General features: G+C 38.6%; 1 protein-coding gene across 4 annotated transcripts in view; it reads right to left on the bottom strand.

Moving 5' to 3' along the window:
- The window catches only part of LOC136246544 (uncharacterized), a 108,709-nt gene that overhangs the window by 36,479 nt on the left and 51,373 nt on the right, over positions 1 to 20,857 (bottom strand). For all 4 annotated transcript variants that reach the window (XR_010696593.1, XM_066038042.1, XM_066038043.1 and 1 more), the window contains exons 19-30: positions 20,469 to 20,550; positions 20,318 to 20,412; positions 20,097 to 20,270; positions 19,921 to 20,037; positions 19,806 to 19,875; positions 19,266 to 19,544; positions 13,115 to 13,359; positions 12,871 to 13,057; positions 12,675 to 12,781; positions 12,461 to 12,568; positions 10,864 to 10,933; positions 2,010 to 2,117 (exon numbers count right to left, since the gene is read on the bottom strand). Coding sequence is in view for 3 of the 4 variants with exons in the window: in XM_066038042.1 (XP_065894114.1) it covers positions 2,010 to 2,117; positions 10,864 to 10,933; positions 12,461 to 12,568; positions 12,675 to 12,781; positions 12,871 to 13,057; positions 13,115 to 13,359; positions 19,266 to 19,544; positions 19,806 to 19,875; positions 19,921 to 20,037; positions 20,097 to 20,270; positions 20,318 to 20,412; positions 20,469 to 20,550 (1,642 nt within the window). In the remaining variant the exon portion in view is untranslated. The remainder of the gene's footprint in view (positions 1 to 2,009; positions 2,118 to 10,863; positions 10,934 to 12,460; positions 12,569 to 12,674; positions 12,782 to 12,870; positions 13,058 to 13,114; positions 13,360 to 19,265; positions 19,545 to 19,805; positions 19,876 to 19,920; positions 20,038 to 20,096; positions 20,271 to 20,317; positions 20,413 to 20,468; positions 20,551 to 20,857) is intronic.

Below are 20,857 nucleotides of genomic sequence, written 5' to 3' on the forward strand. Positions count from 1 at the left end.
CGACAGACAAAATGTTTCTTGCTCTGGAGCACAGGACAAGCAGAGCAACAACTGCGCCGTGGGTCAGCAATGACCAGTACTAGGTAAAGTACCTGCATGCAGAGTATGGTTATAATTGAAGCTTGTTAGCCATCTGGCTGAGCCATCTATATGCTGAAATTCGACCAAAACGACACGATTTTGCAAACAAATACCAGAATGGTTGATACATCAGTGAGACAGTCTTCAACAGCAAGGATGTGAAGCTTATAAACACCTAACAATATGGCTATCTCGTCCAGTAAACGCATAGAGTAATCCATTGCATGAAATAAGTGATCGAAATTCAAATCGCAACCATAATCTATTCAAATGACCTTAAAATCACTTGGAATCAAGTGGCAATCAGTTTGTGTGCATTAGGTTCAGCATCTCGATTAGCCCAGCAGTCTGAGACTCTTCCTATTATGCCATCACAGCATAAAATATACCTGCACTGGCCCAGACCATGCCTGAGTGAACAATTAACACAAATATTTACGAAAGGAGTACACTGCATGGTTCCTATTCAGAAATGAAAGTGATTTGATGGGTATTTCGGCGATTTGAATTTCGATTACGTGAGTGCCTATTTCATGCATTAGATTGCTTTATGTGTTTACTGGACGAGATAGCTGTATTGTTAGGTGTTTATAAGCTTCGTATCCTTGCTGTTGAAGACTGTCTCACTAATGTATCAACTATTCTGGTATTTGTTTGCAAAAATTGCGTCGTTTTGGCCGAATTTCAGCATATAGATGGCTCAGCCAGATGGCTAACAAGCTTCAATTATAACCATACTCTGCATGCAGGTACTTTACCTAGTACTGGTCATTGCTGACCCACGGCGCAGTTGCTGCTCTGCTTGTCCTGTGCTCCAGAGCAAGAAACATTTTGTCTGTCGCCAAAAAGCTGCACATATCGTGCTGCCACCGGAAACTGACCAATATAATCAAACCACCAATACTTTGAGTTGATGGTAGACTACTTGAACAATGTTGAGAGTGAATATCGTGGCATACGAAGAACCGTACGAACTGCTGCAATGAAAAATCACTTGATTTTAAGACATTTGTATCGTTTTCTACTAGAAGAAAGTGGCAAACTTGGCTGCCACACTGGTGTTATTCAAGTTACACTTAGCCTAACACATGACAATAGTTAGGTAGTTGATTGGAGGATATCGATTTTTCGCGTTGCGGACCCTACCTATGTTAATAAATACATAGATCAAAAACCAGATGATGAAGTTAATTCTGTAGACTGTTATGATAGTGAGTAAATTTTCTTGCTAAGTAGCTGTTCATTGTGCGAATCAACCTTATAGCTACACTGTACATGTACAGTACCAACCAATTGATGAGCTTTTTCACTGGTAAAACAGTGTGCAAGATAATATTAAAGTAAGTGGATTCTAGGAAGGTGGACAATAATGAACAACAATTTGACACATTTTGTATGAAGTATTTACAATAGTTTACTAAGAACAAGGATAGATCAGGTTTACAAGGACATAAAAGTATTAAAGAAAGTGCAGAAGCAGGCTACAAAGGTATTTGTCATATGATCAGAGATTGAGATCCTTGGGTTTACTATACTTTACTGTATTTTGTCACTGTCAACATAGTGATCTCATAGAGCTTTTCAAAGGTATTAAATGGCTACTATGATATTAATCCTACAACCTTTTTTGAACCAGCTGCTACTACAAACACTAGAGGCCACCATATGAAGCTGTTTAAAATATATGCTAGATTAAATGTTCTCTCTAATCTCTTTATGCAGTGAGTTATCAATAGTTAGAACAGCTTACCAGAAGAGATAGTTTTGTCAAACACTGTTGGACTGTTCAAAAGCCAAATTAGATAAGTACTGGGAATAGGATATTGAAATGAACAAAGACTTTGTAGCCTAACACTATATTTTATTGTTTCTTGTATATGCTGCATATCCATGAATTATACTAATACAATGTTCATCACATTTCTAACCAGATGATTCAGCTAGACCAGGACACTTTTGAGTAGCCACAGATCCTACAGGTACAGTTGGCCACTCTATTCCCCATGTTGTATCATTTTCTGATCTGCACACTGCATCTAGAGTAAACCAACATGTATTGTTGATACAAAAGTAGTTGCTTAGGATTGAGTGATAAATTACAAAGACAAGGAGTTTTAATATTATGCATTACATCTACCTGCATATTCAGGGCCGGAGGAGAGAAAATTGAGTTGGTCAGGCCATTGACTATAATGTTGAAATTGCTATTATTACATGCCAATGAGAGAGGAGCTCAGTGTTGCATAGTGCAGTGTTGCACAGTGTGCAAAGCACATTTATGAATTGCAAAGCACAAGCATTCTAGGGGGGTCTGGGGGCAAGCTCCCACAGGAAATTTAAAAAAAATAGACACTCAGATATGCAATTTTAGTGATATTTCACTGCTAGCTAGCTATATAAACATGCTCAAGCCTATCTGTTGCTCTTCGGACTTTCTATACTATGTATAATTGTAGACCTGACATACAGGGGACACAGCATCAGTGAAACTTGCTGTATGGTTCATTTAGTTATAGCTAGCAATTAGAAGTTCAAGGGGGTCTGGGGGTGTAAACCCCAGGGGCTGCAGAAGTTTTGCAATTTAAAGGCTTGAAAATGCCTTAAAATTTAAAATTGATGCATTTTAAAGTAAAACTAGCTAGCAACTTGCAACTTTCCCCCTGAAATTTCACAGGGAACCCATGTAGCATGGCCCCCTTTAGCTAGGATATAATTACTATACAGTGAATTCACACAGCTACAATAAAAAGCTACATAGCTACAAACATACAGTATACTACTATACTGGTTTGTATGAAGTGAACGGATCATCACGTAAATATACTGGTGGACAGTCACGAGACCAATCAGTATTCGAAAATGGCACGATGTGAGAGTTTGTTCAGTATCTCGACAGAACTAGTGGGTAGTTGAAGAGGAGTGATTTCTACTCAACATCTCATCCAGATGGCCACCATGTAATGTATGGGTGTACAGCTTCTTGCCGCGGAATGAGTTATTTGGTTTGTCACTGCCAGCCCTTCGCCCAGTAAAAGAAACCAAGAAAGACAAGCCAAGGAATGCTAATGATTATTTTATGAAGATTGAATTGTGATATAAGTGTGCTGGTTTAGAATCAAAGAAGGCACCTGCCTTACACGTGATAAATGCCAACTGTCAGTACACGTAATACTGTACGTAGAACCCACAATCATTTCTGTATGAAATGATACGAATGCTATGCTGTACTGTAAGGTAATTGGAGGTACTATACGTGTAGTTCTGTGCTTTAGTTAGGCTGAGAAACTAGGTAACTACTCGTGTCATACATTTTCAATAACATCTGTAAAATGTACGTAGCTACATGTAGATGTGATCGTCCAAAGATTGCATGAGAGTAATGTAGTTTGAGCTGGTCAGCTAGTTGGTTCAACTCCAGATTATTGGTCCGGCTCAGGCCTGACCAACCGGACTGTCTCCTCCGGCCTTGATATTACTACATAGTGGGGATGTGTATATTATACCTTTTAGTATAAAATATGCTGCCAATTTTATCCTATCACCTTAAACATAATTATTGCTCATCATCTACTACTAATTCAACCGATATATTAGTATCAAATATGGCTGACGGGTACAGCGAAAGTGCCCATGTGAAGTTAAACAAAGTGATTCAACACTTTGTATTGTGTGAGTGCTTTGTTATAATTACGTGATCGAATATTGGAAAATCACCCATATGGGAGCATTTGGCACTTAAAATATTTAATGATTAAGTAATAAGCTTCTTGGTGTAAAGTTTTTTTTAATGATTAATTTTAATCAATTATAAATTCCTTGAATTACAGAAAGTTTTTATAATATTTTTAAAACTGGGCCCTGCACTAAACAGCATCACCCTTAACATTAAAATTTTAATTATTTCATGCATGACAATTATATGATTTTTCCAAAACTCAGTCAGATATTTTGAACATTTTATTATGGTTAGATGGCTTTTTCTTTGATAAATACTATTTATTATTATTAAAAGATTGGACTAACGTTTCATGAGATATGCCAATTTGAAAACAGTATGTAAATTTGCAAAATATTTGTGTGGTTTTAGTACATTTATCTCAATCTTGCTTTCAGGACTGTGTCAGTTTAATGATTAAAAGTTTCTAAAATAATACATAAGGTAAATAAGATATAAGTGTAAAGTTACCTACACAAAAACAGCCAAGCTGTGAAAAATGGCGTGGCTTTAAAAACCGGGGTAAAATCAAATGTGGCAGCCAAGAAATGGCTGCAATGATGTTAATGCCAATAAACTTTAAATATGCACATAGTCATTATTAAAATTAATAGATATGTTTTGGCCATCGCCTTTGATTTCACAACTGTTGTCACCCAAGTATTATTAGGTCTTACCATAGTTTCACAGCTCGGCTGATTTTGTGCATATTTCACACTTTATAAATTCACAGACGCACTGAAGGTGCATTAATTTATGCAATGCCAAAAGTGTGTTATTGGGCTGAAGAACTAAAAACCAGCCTGGCCATAGAAAAAGGTAACAGATTCATTCCATACACTGGTAACACAAGTGGTGGTTTACTCAGCAACACTTATTCAGCACTTTACATGTTAAACAGTTAGAAATAGAGAAAAAGAAGCTGTTCTAAAGATAGTATATATGTGATTGGGCCTGCGAAAATAGAGCATGTGGGCACAAACCACATCCCAGCATATAACATCTCATATCTCAGTTTTGGGACAAACTATTTTCTGTACCTTGTAAATTAAAGCCAACTAAATTTTGAATAAGTGTTGAAATTTCATGGCAAAGTAATAATGGAATAGAAAGTTATGACCCATCAAAGTTTGAAAAAGTAGGCAATTTTTATGTGTCCACATGCCCTGTTTTCATAGGCCCGGTCACATATAGAGGAACATTACAATAGTCTTTTACATTGCTATGGGTACACAATAATATTGTAACAGATGTGCATAAACCCAATATATGTAATTCTGCAGGTTTATGTTTACAGCATAAGCATTGTTTATTGATATGTACAGTATTATATTATAAAACATTCATATTTATTTCAAACATTTGCTCTTTTTGAAGAAAGGGGGCAATGGTAAACACTTAGATATCATCTCAATTGCCTGTACAAGAGGACTTTGGCAGTAGCTTTTGTTGCAGTAGACCACAGATACTTAAGTTGAAGGCATTTGTTTACATTAAACTGAAGAGATACACTGTAGTACGTGATGGATCTTTGCTCATTCATTGGTCTAGACCAAAGGAAAAATTACACAGCAATGGATTCCTGGGAACACAAAGGTTCAAGTTGTAACTGCCATATTTATAAGTTAAAACCATTGTAGTATGCGCCTTATGCGCCTGTAATCATCCTGATACTTGCTGTACAAATCTACTTGTACATGTTCATGGAGTAACCAAAAGACATGATATCAAAATCTGGCCAAGAAAGCATTTACAGTATAGTTTTGTGCATCCATTTTCTATATGCTACACATTATCACATCCAGCTAGCTGTACATGTGTGCTTGCATTATGAACAATACTGCTGAGATGATTAAAGATATTACACTGCATTGTTACCAAAATTAATTTAACTAAAAATTTACAATTAGTTTCTACTTGGCCATCTTTTTATTTTAATATACAGTGCAAAAAGATGGCCAAGTAGAAACTAATTGTAAATTTTTAGTTAAATCAATTTTGGTAACAATGCAGTGTAATATCTTTAATCATCTCAGCAGTATTGTTCATATTGCAAGCACACATGTACAGCTAGCTGCATGTGATAATGTGTAGCATATAGAAAATGAATGCACAAAAGTGCCTATACTGTAAATGCTTTCTAGGTCACATTTTGATATCATGTCTTTTGGTTACTCCATGAACATGTACTTGTGCATTCTTGGCCTCGCCATTTTTTACAGCTGGGCTGTTTTTGGCACAGGATATCACTACTTTTTGTTGACTAGAGAACACACAGTTAGGTATTACATTACATAGGAGACACTGCCTCGGACACTGCATGCATGCATGCATAATAACAGCTTCAGCAACAGATTAGCTAGCTATATTAGTAGCAAAAGCTTCCAAGTTCAGTGTTTAGAAGCACTACTAAAAGTGACTTGCTAAGAGAAAATTCATTCAAACTGAAAATAATGTTCAAATTCCCACAAGGACTCATGTGATATCTCACGTGATGTTTCACGTAAATACGAACCGGCAAAGTCGAGGTTACAGTCTTAACTGTTCTTGCTGAAGCAGTGGGTTGGTGATATAACGAAATCTGTGCATGACAAGTGGAGCCGAATCAGCTGTGAGTTGTTGCTCAATCAGTGTATGCCTCGGAATGGAAATGAAGCCTGATGACACTGAATGCATCACACTATTCTCCCAACAAATTGCCACCGGGTAAGTTCGTGTATAGCTAAGTCATTGTAAACGGCTATATAACTACCGTCGTATTTTTAGACAGGAATCTCCCATGCATATGCCATAGTAGCTTCCTGGGATTATATACTATGCTTGTGTAGGCCAGAGCAAGGGGGTGTCACTCAGGCTCTTGCTGTAGGTCGATCTGCAACCGCAATCAAACTCTAAGTCAATGGTCAAAGGCCACAAAATAGCTCTTACAGTGGGTCAAGGGTCAAGATGATATGGAGGGTTTGAAATCCACAATCGAAAACTATACATAGCTACTATCACTGCTTGAAGGTTCTTAGTTTACTAATTTGTTAAGATGCCTTACTGTAGATATACTGATAGTAAAGTGTCAGTAAACTTAAGTATATGGAACATAATTATTTTACTAAGTTTTAAATTCTCAGTAAAACATCAGTGAATGCGGATTTACTGAAAAACTACTAAAATAACAAACAATTAACTGTTCCATGTACTGGGGATATACCACTGTAGTAAACTAAGATACTTCAAGCAGTGTATCAAGTTTATGAAATTATACGTAACTTACAAGAAGTAAGGATCTCCAAGAAGATGTTTTAAAGCTCCAACAGGCATTTTGCCATAATTATAAGGATTTTTCTCTCCCAACTGCTGGTAGCACACACTAAGAAAGTATTATACTAGGTTACAAGCGCAGGTGCATATTAGGAAAATAGAGAAATAAGAGGAAGTCAAAAGTTCGACAAGAAACGCTTAAGTCACAGGTCAAAGATGATAAATGCTGCAAGTCAAAGGTCAAGGTGAAAATTTCGCCGGCCAAGACTTTGACTGTGGTTGCAGATCTATCTACAGTGTGACCTGATGTGACACCCCCTTGCCAGAGCCTTGTGGCTGGCCTGTTCCAGCTGCATGGGTCAGACCGCGAACAAGTTGAGCTGAACCCTGTGAAAACAGCTAAAAATGAAAGAGGATATTTTCTCAACATTTCAACCAACCAAAATCATAGGTGAATCTGAGGGGGGCCAAGGGGTGCTGTGCCCCCTCTGGCCCTTCTCTTGCCCCCCTTGGACCTACAGCACTACGTTGATACCAGAAACTAGAATCATGCATTCACACTAGCTATTCAGAAGTATAGAAAGCCAATGGGCAAATAAAAGACAACAGTTGTAAATGTACTTTACAGTTATAGCTAAACTGTACACTGTAAAGAAAGCAAGGCAAATAAATTTGAATTTTTGTGCAGAGATCGAGATACTCTAATAGAGCAGTCACTGCTCTAATAGAACAATTACAATTCCAATTTACATTTTTTACAAATCATAACAACACTAGCTACTCCTTATTTTGATTTATCTTTACTGTGACCATCAAACAGCTTTATCTCAGAGAAGCTAAGCAATCTTTGTATGTGTTGTAAAGCATATAGTTAGCTAAGTGCTATCAAAATGCTCTCAAATTCAGACCTAGGAAGTCTAATTTTTAAAAGTTTCTCCAACTAGCTACAGTCTTAAAACTGTATGTCCATCACTCATCCAGCTACATGCTGAATAAAGTTATGCAAATGAATATAACTTGTGTACTATACTTCCATTCTTATCCTCACAGTGGAATAAACACTGTTGTGTGCTAAAACTTCTTGCCTCCCTTTGGCCCCCCCTGACAGTGTCTCCTAGATCCGTCTATGACCAAGATGGTTGGTGATGACAACAAAGATGTCAAGAGCAAACAAGTATTTCCATCAACAGTTCAGGAAAGGTTAATAGGCTATATACTTTTATGGTTTCCTATAATGTATGCATGGTAAAAACTTTGGCTATAAATAATGTGTCAGGCATTTGAATGATTAGCAGGTAAGTCAATACTACAGATGAGTTAATATTTTTGAGGGCTCAGCTAAATGCGTACATACAGTAGGCCATAATTACTATGCATCGATTGATTGATGTGATAATAATATAAGCAGATCTGAGACAACCATAGATCCTACTATATAGTAACTGGGCAGATATATAGAGTTTTGTATACTCTGATATAATTGTTGAGTGCTGTAGTTTGCCAATGGTCAAAACTAAATTAACCATTTTAGATAGCTGTTTGTGACGTTGAAGGTGTCAGGCAAACTCCAGTTAGGGGCAGACAATAAAAGATTATTTTTCAAAGCAGGAGAGGAACATGCTTAGGCCCACAAGGTACAGGCTTAATCTACTCACCCCAGTAGATGCACTATATCATATATAATGCACATATCAATGTATTGCCCTACTAACTCCTCTCGGGCATATATAGGGCTATAGTGGGCACAACTGAATGTTAAATGCCCATTGGTAGGACAAACCTTTTGTGTCAAATCCCCACCATTGGCTCCAGTTGCAATGTGGGGGATTTGACATAGCATAGAAAAAATAATTGGTTGCTTAATAAATGATTGTCAAACGTCCCATAGTGAAGCAGCAGTTTCGTGTCAATTTGCCTTGTAAAGCCCCACTTACAGGCTTTACATCCAAGGGGGGGTGGTGGGATAACACATTGGTAGGTGCATAATGAGTTTACATCATAAACCTTTTGTTAAAATTTAGTCTGTCTTGCTTTTTTCATGCTTATAGCAGGTAATGTGCTTATTCTCAAACAATCAGGACTGGAAATACTACAAATTGTCTTCTACTTTTATCTATCAACTATCCAATCACTGCTAGTTTATTAAAACTTCCTTTGCTGTTGTGTAACTTGTTTACCATTATGCTATAACCATTAGTCCCTCCTAGTTTATATGTCTCCTAGCAACAATAATTGTTATGTCAACAATGTAGGTGAGAACCTCAAAACAAGTCAGTAATATATTCCAAAATTGGTCATCAGCTGCTGCAGTATGCTGAATACATCTTGGGAATGGCTATGTGGGATGCTCACTTTAACAATAATCATAATAGTGGAATTAAGTGTTTGTTGACATGTTAGTCGACTATATGATTACATGTTTTTAGTTAACTGTGCCTTACCATACTGTATCCCTTTTCTGTATATGCAGGGTGGATACTGATGTTGTGACTGTTGGCGGGTGAGTTTATGGTCAATGGACAAATCACGCAAATGGTGAAGAAAAATTAATATGTGGTAGCTACCAAGACCCCACTACTATGAACTCTTGGTGGTACTTCATAGCCAAACACTAGTGTATCTGGCTTCTTGTACTATTGTAGTCATGCATTTTTTTATTTTATGGGATCATTAATGTAAATGTTTACTATTACAGTATATTGATGCTATCATTAAAGAGTTTCTATAATTGTGGGTTAAGTGCTGAAAGGTGATGCGCTGATGCTGACTTTTTAAGTGAACACTGAAGGGCTGGGGCGGGATTAAAGACATGCACAGGTAATGTAGCAGTAAGTTACTTCAACTATATCACTACAGTGGGTATGAAACAGCTGGCTATAGCTATGTATGGCCCTGCATGGGCCGGAGTCATGCTATAACAAGTTAGTGGAGGCATACTGTGGTGAATTTAAAACAAATCAGTGACTGGACTCACAATTAAACCAAGAGTTGACAGCACAATGAAATCAACCAGCTCGCTATGGCTAACCACTTCCACACTGTTTGGGTTTGGGAATTGATGCGGGCGCCTCACATCTCGACATCATGGCGGAAAGTTTGAATCTTCAAAGAGCACAAAAGCGATCTCATAAACTAACGAACAACTCTTAGTGAAATTAAACGTACAGATACATTGCGTAAAAAGCCCCTGATAGCCACAACCTTTTTACAATACGACTTCATGGTTGAAAGAAAATCACCCCAATGGGATGCAAAGACGAAGAAAATGAAAAAAAGAACGATGCACATTTGAATAAATAATATCAATTAAATACATTTTAAATGGGTGGGCGATGGAACAAACTACTCCAACAATTCGCCTGACTTTTCAAGTGGTAGTTACTCATTATACAAAGGTTACATGCCCCTGGTTTCGAGGCGGAATCTTTTAGTAAGGCTGAGATTTCGCCAAGCGGATTTTAAAAGATTGCATAATCGATCCCTCATGTAAATGACTCACAGTAGTGGTCGCGTGTTTATTATTATTGTGGACATGCGCTTTGTGCTTCTTGGCCTCGCGACTCACTACTGTGAGTCTTGATATTGTTACTTGTATAGAGCTGTAAATCCAAAAGTTCTTGGAATATGAAGTAAGTGCTTAAGCAGAGTATAGACTAGGCTATGTAGATTATACAAAATACTATATAATTATAATAATATAGAATTCAAAGAATGCACAATTATGCCAGATTATTACAGATCCGGTTACCATTACTGTATGTTAAACAATGTTTCTAGCACACACTACCCTTGTAAAATTATTACAGAACAATCACCTGACTGCTGGTCCAGAGTACATGGCTCATCAGTGTTACCATCTGAATTGTAAATTAATGGACAAACATCCTACAATGGTTAAGAAAGATATGTAGCTAATAACACAATGCCTAAGTACAACAAAGAAATTTGACATACCGTATAGAGGGAAACTTTGGCGAGGGTATACTTAGGCGATTTCAAGCTTAATCTATAACTATAAAGCAGGAGCTATGAGTAACTGGCGGGTTAAACTTCGTTGAATTTGTAGCAAATCGCCAAATTCTCCAAAGTTTTCCCCCCACTAAAGTTTCCCTCTATACGGTAATGGAACAGGTGAACATATTATCATAGGGATCATGCCTGCCTGCCTGCCCACCCACCCACCCGCCTGCCTGCCTGATGCCTTCAGACAAGTGTGACTCAATAACGGTTAAGGCTACGGGCTTGATTTTTTCACTGTTTGTCTTTGCTTTGTCCGGAGACATGCCTTTTGGCATATCGCAGTACATACAATGCATACATCATGGACTTACCTTTTTCCTCCTTTGTGTCCCATCTCTTTTTGCAACAGTCCAAGGTGTCGATTCATGGTAGCGCGATGCATGACTTCCCTACAGTACGTTTGTGAACGGGAATCGTCCATATTTTCCGTGGTTACTGGACTGACAGCAGAGATGATTCTAACACTGTTCTTCATTTGTAATGCTGTGTAACATAGCTGAAATCAAAGCGTAATGGCCGCTGCACTTTCGAGGCAATAATTGATAGTTGGAGGCATGCAAATTGTCATATTTTCGTGGTGATTGGATTATTGCAGAGGCAATTCTTTTACCTTTTTTTTGTCTGTAGCACTGTGTAACAGGAAAGCGAAGCACAATGGCAACTGCACTTTTGAAGCAGTTTTTGATAGCTGTGGCACGCGTTCAGATGAAAACATTAATTCTGGTGCCATCCTTTCTTTTGATGTGGTATGCGTAGGTTCACAAGTCATAATAATGTTATAAAAAGGTAAACAAAAAGTTTAAGGAAAATTAGAAATTTTAAGTTCGATTAGGGATCATAGAAAAAAAAAGTAGGGAAACAAGGGTGGTCGTCTACACCTGCAGATATACTAGTGGACATTTAATCCCTAATTCAGTCTAACCTGCAGATATACTAGTGAACTTTTAACCCCTAATTCAATCTAGACTGGATTAGGGATTAAATGTTCACTAGCATATCTGCAGGTGTAGGCGACCTCCCTTGTTTCCTTACTTTATTTTCTATGATCCCTCATCGAACTTAAACTTTCTAATTATTCCTTAAGCTTGTATATACTATACAACACATTCACACCTACTATTGTTTTGCATAAAAATTAAATTACTACTCCCATACTGTAACCATAGCACTGATGTACTGTATGCATTGGCAGATGTATAGTATCACTCAAACGCAACATCGCTTCACAAGAGTGCAAACTATTAAAAATCTTGCTAGTTAAAGTCCCTGTGCTTATGAGTATTCATCCAAAATGAAATGAGTTGAACACTCACAAGCAAAATGGGTCCGGATCCCAGGAGCTTAATTGGTAAACCTTTTGCATTTGAGCGGTACCGTAGTTTGTCTACTAACCATTTCACACTGTGGTTCAATACAGCCCAACTGAACATCAGGATATCCATCACTGTCAGAATCTAATCCACATCTTACTTCATTACCAGTATAAGTAGGGGTGTTGCACTAAATAATATTTACAGCATGTCATAGTAGTCCACAGACTGCTATTATGTATTCATGCACTGTATGTGTACAGTGTACTCATATTATACATAGATACATACTGTACCTCATATCTTCCATCAATGGTCTTCACACAAGGTGAAACACTTGGTCCAATACAAATGTAGTTTACTGAGTTGTTTAATGAAAGTGATTGATTGCAACTACACTGGACTGTGGATTGAACAGATATTTTTCATAAGCACTTGAATAAAATGAATTGCAAAAGTAGTTCTACAGAATGCAAATTTTACTCAACTCACAAGCTGGTATGAAGACAGTCACAAAAGACACATTGAAGGAGACATCCTCCAGGATAACACTAGTAACATTATCACTAATAGTATCATCACTGATAGTAACTAATATCACTAGTGTATTGAATGATGAGAATGACTGACTAGAACTGGTTGATAGCATGTAACTGTTCTCTGATAGGATATTTGTAATCTGTAAAAATTAATCTCATATCAACATAGTTAGCTGAGTATGGATATAGATACATACCTCACTAACTATTAATGTTACATCTCCTCCATTATCAGTTTCCATCATTACAAGTGGCCTAGCATCAGATCTCATAGTACAAGCTGACATATCCACATCAGCCCATTCTCCATTAGAATAACACATTCGAGTAATATCCACTCCTGATCTGAAACTGGAATGAAGTAATGAACATCTCACTCTAGCCAATGTATTGGAGGTCTGTCTTGGCCATAATATTCCCATGCTGTAGTTTGATTGACATGCTGTGTAGATAAAGAAAAACAACATTATAATATGTGTGCAGTTAATCATTCAAGGGGTGTGGGGGGGATTCACAAGTAGGCACAGAATTATAAATTTCACTGGAAAACTTTCATGGTAAAGTCTGATACTGTTAAATAAAGTTTAAGTTATTAAACACAGTTAATGTTGTGAAGCGCAGGCTGCGCAAGTACCCAAAATATTAGCATGCAACAGTGGGCTCTAATAAGAACAACGCATGCGCAACAAAGTGAGCAGAACATGTTGGCAGTAATTCATACCTGTTGTAACAAATCTTGCCAGTTACAGTGGCTTTTAATCTTCAAGATGAATACTCGTAGTTATCGCCGACTGAGGAAAGGGAGGGTCGTCGTCCTTGGGAAGGTCGACTGCTGGATTGAGCAAGCAAAGAGCTTTGTCACGCCGGAGGAAGGGCCGCCTAATGGAACAAGTATTCCGGACAGGACGACGACGCGACAAGATGCGATACTACAATGCTAGTAGCCACCTTCAGGGTCGTTTCCACAAGTTGCTTACCTTGGCCCACGCACGGTGTCACGGTCGCCTGGGACAGCTCTGACGCCGCTGGACTCAATACCAACAGTAACTACAGCTCCACCTCATACCATAACCAGTTCGTCGGACGCCACCTAATCAACAAAAATGCAGGGAAATCACGTGGTGGGCATCAATTAGAATCTTCGAGGACAAACACGACTATCGCGAAACGGCCTCAAACAAGATGCTGCATCGGGTAAGCAACAGTATAACACCAATTGGTGTACTAGTATAATCTTGCACACTGTCCCCACACACACTGTATATATTTGTATACAATCAGTGGGGATGTACCGGTACATCGTATCAGTGGCCAATATGGCGATTTCGTCTTTTGCCAATATCGGTTGGTCTCAATATAGCTGCCAACAATCAATATAATATACCGAAATAGTCTTTGCCATGGTAAAGCTGCATTATACCCTCTGTTATATAGCAAACAAAGCAGGGGAAACAGTAGTTTTATCCTTGAAAAGAAGTGCTACGCTATGAGAAGCCATAGGAATATGCGCATAGCAAACATTCTTTGTTATAACCATACAAAAATGATCATAGTGGAGAGCTATAAAAAAAAAAGTAACCATGGGATTAATAAACTAGAAACACAGCTTGAAACAACCAGCCATCTCTACAAGCAGAAGCTTGTGGGTGCGGGGAGCGTGACACTCAGGATATAGCTGTGTTCTATCTTTGGTTAATGAAACATGTCCTTATAAAGAGAGCAGTAATTTCCTGGGCTGTGCTTGGTTATGTTAACAGGTGCTAGCAGTTAATATGCAGCCATAGAGTGTCAGTAATACTGGTAGGGTAATTAAAAGAATTATTTCAACACAACTCCGTTTCTGGTCCTCAGTACAGCACAGAGAGCTTACAAAACATATGGCTACTTAGTTCATTGTTAAGAGTTGTTCAGCCCCTTTCAGTTTACAAATAGCACACAAGTACTTAGACTCATCATGGCTTCCTTTGAAAATTAACAGCTTAAAAGTGATGATGCAATAAACCACTGAGTAGCAGTGAATATAGGATGAATGGCCTACATGGACTGAGGTTTAAGTAATTAGTCAAATGTTGGAACCACTAGTATCGCGCTCCTTAGCGCCTTCGGCGCTCGTGAGCTCCTGCTACAAGCCATTAAAAATACAGAGTGATTTGGACTTATCTTGGTGGGAGCACGCACTAAATAATAATAATACAAAATAATTAAATAAACTTGTGGGTGCCTCACGGCCTGGGCTGTTAATTGGGGCTGTCAATTGAGGCCACACCACCACAGGCAATCAACCATTGGCAGTGATTGTTAGGACTTGGAACTGCTTACTAAGTGTATCTTATGGCAAGTTAAAGTTTCTCAGTTTCCTCTAATCTAAATGTATAGCTGCACTTTATTATATTGGGTCGGTATCGGTGTTCTGACTCAGTATATCGCTTTATATTGGATCGGTTCAGAAATTTCTCTATTGGTACACCCCCAGTAAAATGTGAAATAATAAGAGTTGCTTTGTAAAAACAACAACACAAACACATGGTTATCATAAATTGTATGTTGAAAAGCAGGCAAGTACATATTAGAACTTTGCATAGTAGTTTCATGGTGTTGTGCCAGCTTCTTGCACACCATACCCCTTGAGTCTTATAATAGTCCCAAAGAAAAGTCCATTTTATTGTCATTAAAGGAAACTTCAACCTATACATCTTCAACAGGAATTGTTTCAAAACACAGTACTTGCTCTAATGTGTACACGATACAGTGTCTTCGTCATATATCTGTAGTTCTATGGTTAGGATGTGTTCCACAACTTTGCCAGGCAATTGGTACGGGGCACACCATTGGGTTCTTAGTTGCATGTTAGTCTGCGCGTACGTTATGTCTTCCTAATGTTTACGTTGTCACGCTTGATATGTATGTCGTCACCATTGCTTGTCCGTATACCAACGTATGTCACTGCCACTGCTTGTTTTTGTATGTCACCGTTGCTCAGCTTGCACATCATCATCATCATCTTCTGTATGCTGCAAGCATAGCTTATCTTGCATATTACTAGATGTTGCCACCATCATCATTTCTGCACATTGCATGGTCTAAATATATAACCTTGATGCTTGGGGGGGTAGATCACGATATACTACATATCATGACCTACCTATGGCCTCTATTGTAAAGAGTTTAGGACAGAGACGCTTCTCTGCTCTAAACTCTTTCATTACCCAAGCATCAATAAACCAAAAGTACTTCCTACTTTGGTCCCGCTGGAATTACATAACATTGCCTAGGCCATATACCAAGGCAGATGAGGCTCCCTGGCACCTACCAAACCCCCTCCTCAATCAATGGATTGCTGGAGGTGAAGAATGAAGATCCGAGGAACAGAGCACGTAAATAGGTGAGTGGTAGCGTAACTAAACATTAAATAAAGTTTAAGTTATTAAACACAGTTAATGTTGTGAAGCGCAGGCTGCGCAAGTACCCAAAATATTAGCATGCAACAGTGGGCTCTAATAAGAACAACGCATGCGCAACAAAGTGAGCAGAACACGTTGGCAGTAATTCATACCTGTTGTAACAAATCTTCCCACCCCTGTCCCTACCCACTGAACAGTTCACAAACTTCACTACACACAGGTACTCTATGTTAATTGGCATAGTATGTTGGCAGTTAAAAATTCTAGTCAGTATCCCATTGTCAATAGTGGTACTTACATACATATGTAGTGTAAGCATTAGGGCTGAGTGATACTGCCATTTTGGTATCACGATCGATACTAAAGCCACTATTCACGATACTGAATAGTTCACGATACTTACCAATAAGTCAATCATAGCTGGTGCTACATAGCTTATTGCTCAGCATTCCTGCAGGAAGTCCTTATAGGTGATAACAAACTAGCCACTATCATCCTTGTTTACAGTAACAGTTATTGTAACACATGCTTTGAGGTTGGTACGGTGTTCACACCTCTCTGCAGGGGAAACCAGACGGGTGGACTTTATCATTTACAAGAATTCTTAGCCTACTACTGCATAACAAATGGATTTTAATGACAGTAATGTACAGGCATGGTATCACGATAGTTAATAACAAAATATCACGATATCGATACTTTCAAAACATCGCGATATATCGCTAAAACGGTAGTATCGCTCAGCCCTGGTAAGCAGTGGAGCAAGCTAAGTAGACACATAATGTTGTTGTTGTTGTTGTTGTTGTTGTTGTTGTTGTACTCTAAACATTTACATGAAAGACTGTACTATCATATGCATTTTGTTGCGAGTTCTTCAGCTGTAGGTCTGACTGGATTCCTTCACTGTGCCAGCCTGGATTCCTTCACCGTGCCAGCTGCTACCACAAGTAGAGATTGCTATTGAGGGATGCTTGCAGTTCAAATCTTTGTCAGGAGAGATGCTCTTTTTATCCTGCCTGCAGTCACAGACAAACCCCTCCAGTTCAGAGTGCCATCAGGAAATTGGGTTGCTAACAGCTGCTTGTCTCTCCCATCCAGATCAGTATCAGGAGACGCTCTCCCAACCAGATTACTAGCTGAAGATGCTCTCCCATCCAGATCATTATTAGGAGACGCTATCCCATTCAAACTGCCAACTAGAGATGCTCTCCCAACCAGATTGCTAGCCGGAGACGCTCTCCCATCCAGATCACTACCAGGAGATGCTCTCCCAACCAGATCACTACCTGAAGATGCTCTCCCATCCAGATCATTATTAGGAGATGCTCTCCCATTCAAACTGCCAACTAGAGATGCTCTCCCAACCAGATTGCTAGCCGGAGATGCTCTCCCATCCAGATCACTACCAGGAGACGCTATCCCAACCAGATCACTAGCACAATCTGGCACCTGCGCACAGGTGTTGATGCTGTCACAATCTGGCTAAAGCCACGTGACACAAATTAGTGGTGACCCGCAGGTCAACACATCACCTACTACTGCTATAAGCAGTTCGTCCATTCTCCTTAGAGGAGTTTGAGACAGCCAGGGGGCCTCACTTAGGATATCTGCCTTATCCACTAGGTTCTCCCGTTTGGCCTCTATTGTAAAGAGTTTAGGACAGAGACGCTTCTCTGCTCTAAACTCTTTCATTACCCAAGCATCAATAAACCAAAAGTACTTCCTACTTTGGTCCCGCTGGAATTACATAACATTGCCTAGGCCATATACCATGGCAGATGAGGCCCCCTGGCACCTACCAAACCACCTCCTCAATCAATGGATTGCTGGAGGTGAAGACTGAAGATCCGAGGAACAGAGCACGTAAATAGGTGAGTGGTAGCGTAACTAAACATTAATCTGCTGAAAAACGAAGAAGATTTGTGACCAAATTTGTGGAAAGGAGTCTTCTGCATGCACGCACGCACGCACACACGCGCGCGCGCACGCGCGCATGCACGCAAGCACGCACACACGCAAGCACGCACACACTCACCAACACACACACATACATGCCCACAATTTATCAACTTTGACAGTTTAATAACTAAAAATTTGGACAATAAGGTGTTGAGCTGAAATTGGTCAGTAGTGAGTACCAACATAGCTTAATATATCTGCGAAAATAGGACATGTGGGCACATGATTTTTTCCTACTTTTTCACACTTTCATCATGCATAACGTTTTGTACCACTGTGCTATGGTGATACAATTTTCTGCTCGTAGTAAGCATTTTAATTGGCTTTATGATGCAAGTTACAGAATGCAAATATTCAGTTCCAGTACTGAGATATGAACTGTTACTGTATGTGAAAAGGTGTAGTTTGTGCCCACATGCCCTATTTTCGCAGGCCCGGTCACATATCGAGAAATACTCAGGTATATAAATTATATGTTAGTTGAATACTACACTATGGTCTCCCAAGCTCATAGAATTGGATGTTTGTGGAAGACCCTTTTTCACAAATCTATTAACATTTTAAATGGATATAGTAACCACGAAGCCAAATAATAATCAACTTTTATAAGGAGACAATAAAACTCTACAGTTAGATACTTAATTCAAGCCATCCAATAGCTCTAATAATTGCAGATGTTTACACTGCACTTACACCCTTATACAGTAACTGTATAATAAATAATATGTGACCGGATTTGCGAAAAGGTACCTTTTTCACGCACAAAATGTGACCCATTTTTTGAACTTTATAGCTTCATAACATTTTAATCATTTCATGTAATCATCTGAAATTTTCCATGAGTGTAGCTACAGTATCTGGCTGCGTTTTGATGCAAAAAGCAACTTAATCAGTATAAGTAGTAAACAGTTATGACATTTTGTTTGCTGGTATGTAAAATGTGTGGAAAAGGTACCTTTTCGCAAATCCGGTCACATATAATGTTTACCTTGTAAAACATTTAGAAGAATTTCAGAAGGTTGAACAAAAAAAATTATTTCAAGCAACTGGCAGGTATACACTCCAGTATTGGGGACAGTGACATCATTAATGGTTAACGTGTGGTTGAGGTTGGGTGGAGAGAAACTGGTCTGTTGAGCATCACTGACCATTGTTACATTGTAAGACCAGATTATTGGTAAATCCCTTGGAGACGGTATGCAGTTAAACCTGACTGTATCTCCCTCCAAAATTGTAATTTGTAGTGCATTAGGCTGGATAAATGGGACTGCAAACAAAAAAACAAAACTGATACACACAATACTAATACATTGATCACGTTACAAGCAAAATTATTGGTAAGTCATTGGTTTAAAAGTTCAGAACTTTTTTCGTTCAACTATGTAATTTCCTGTGCTTAGTGTCAACTTTGTGGCTTATATGTTACAGGTAGATTTGCATAATCAAAGTGCCAAAAAATTATATTGTAACTGGATCGCTACGGAACCTCTTCCTGCTTACACCACAATCACATACAGTATCATAATACCATTAGTCACATCAATTTGTACAGTGGCAACTGATCCACAAGACATGCCACCCACATCATCTACCCACACCTATATTATACATTAGAACAAAGCATCATTAGAAAAAGTACTAACCTGAAAAGTGTATGATCTTTGACTTAAAATAGTATGTGCTATTATAGCACCAGTTGCCACATCTACACTAAAAGGTACCACATCTCTGATAGAATACATCAATTCTGCATGTTCAGCCTGTGCCCATACCAATACATGTCATTGTACAGGTTAAAGAGTTAGAGACATTACTGTACCTCATCAGGATCCACAGCTTGTACAGTCAAAACAACTCCATCAAGTGGGTCAGTAGCATTAATGCTAACATTGTATTGTTGTTGAAGGAACGTAGGACAGTTATCATTAACATCCAGTACTATGATCTCTACTGTTGTACTACTTAGACTAGTAGGACTCATCACTTCACTAGCCTGAGTAGAACATCTCTGACATTATGAGTAGCCTGCAAATTGCTTACAGTAATTGTAAGTTGATAGTGTGAAGTGTCTTCTCGATCCAGCGTAGCTGCTAAACTAATTTTACCAGATGCATCAAGCAAAAACATTCCAGAGCCTGTAAATTCAACCATACTTGTTACCGTTTGTTAGAACTGCATAATTGTACAATACCTGGACCAGATAAAGTATAAATTATGTCATCATCTATTCCGCGATCACCATCATAAGCTGATACTTGAATTAGCTCACTACCCTAATGAGTACAAGTCACATAGATAAACAAAAGTACTAGTAGAACAGCTGAGTAATACATTGTACAAAGATCACTTTGATAGACTCATTAATTAACATGTAGGCCAGCACTGTTGATACAACACTTGTTTCTGATTTATATAGCTAATACATGTTTAACTGCAGTGTGCTATTGCTCCCTATATCACAGCACTACGCTACCATGTGCTGTGAGCACTATTGAACAAGTTCACTCTCAATATTTTCATACTGGAACAAATATGTTTCATGGTTATCATAAACAGTTCCACCATCACTGTCACTCCTAC

The sequence above is a fragment of the Dysidea avara genome, chromosome 2 (genome assembly GCF_963678975.1).
Source record: "Dysidea avara chromosome 2, odDysAvar1.4, whole genome shotgun sequence".
In the NCBI taxonomy this organism is placed as follows: domain Eukaryota; kingdom Metazoa; phylum Porifera; class Demospongiae; order Dictyoceratida; family Dysideidae; genus Dysidea; species Dysidea avara.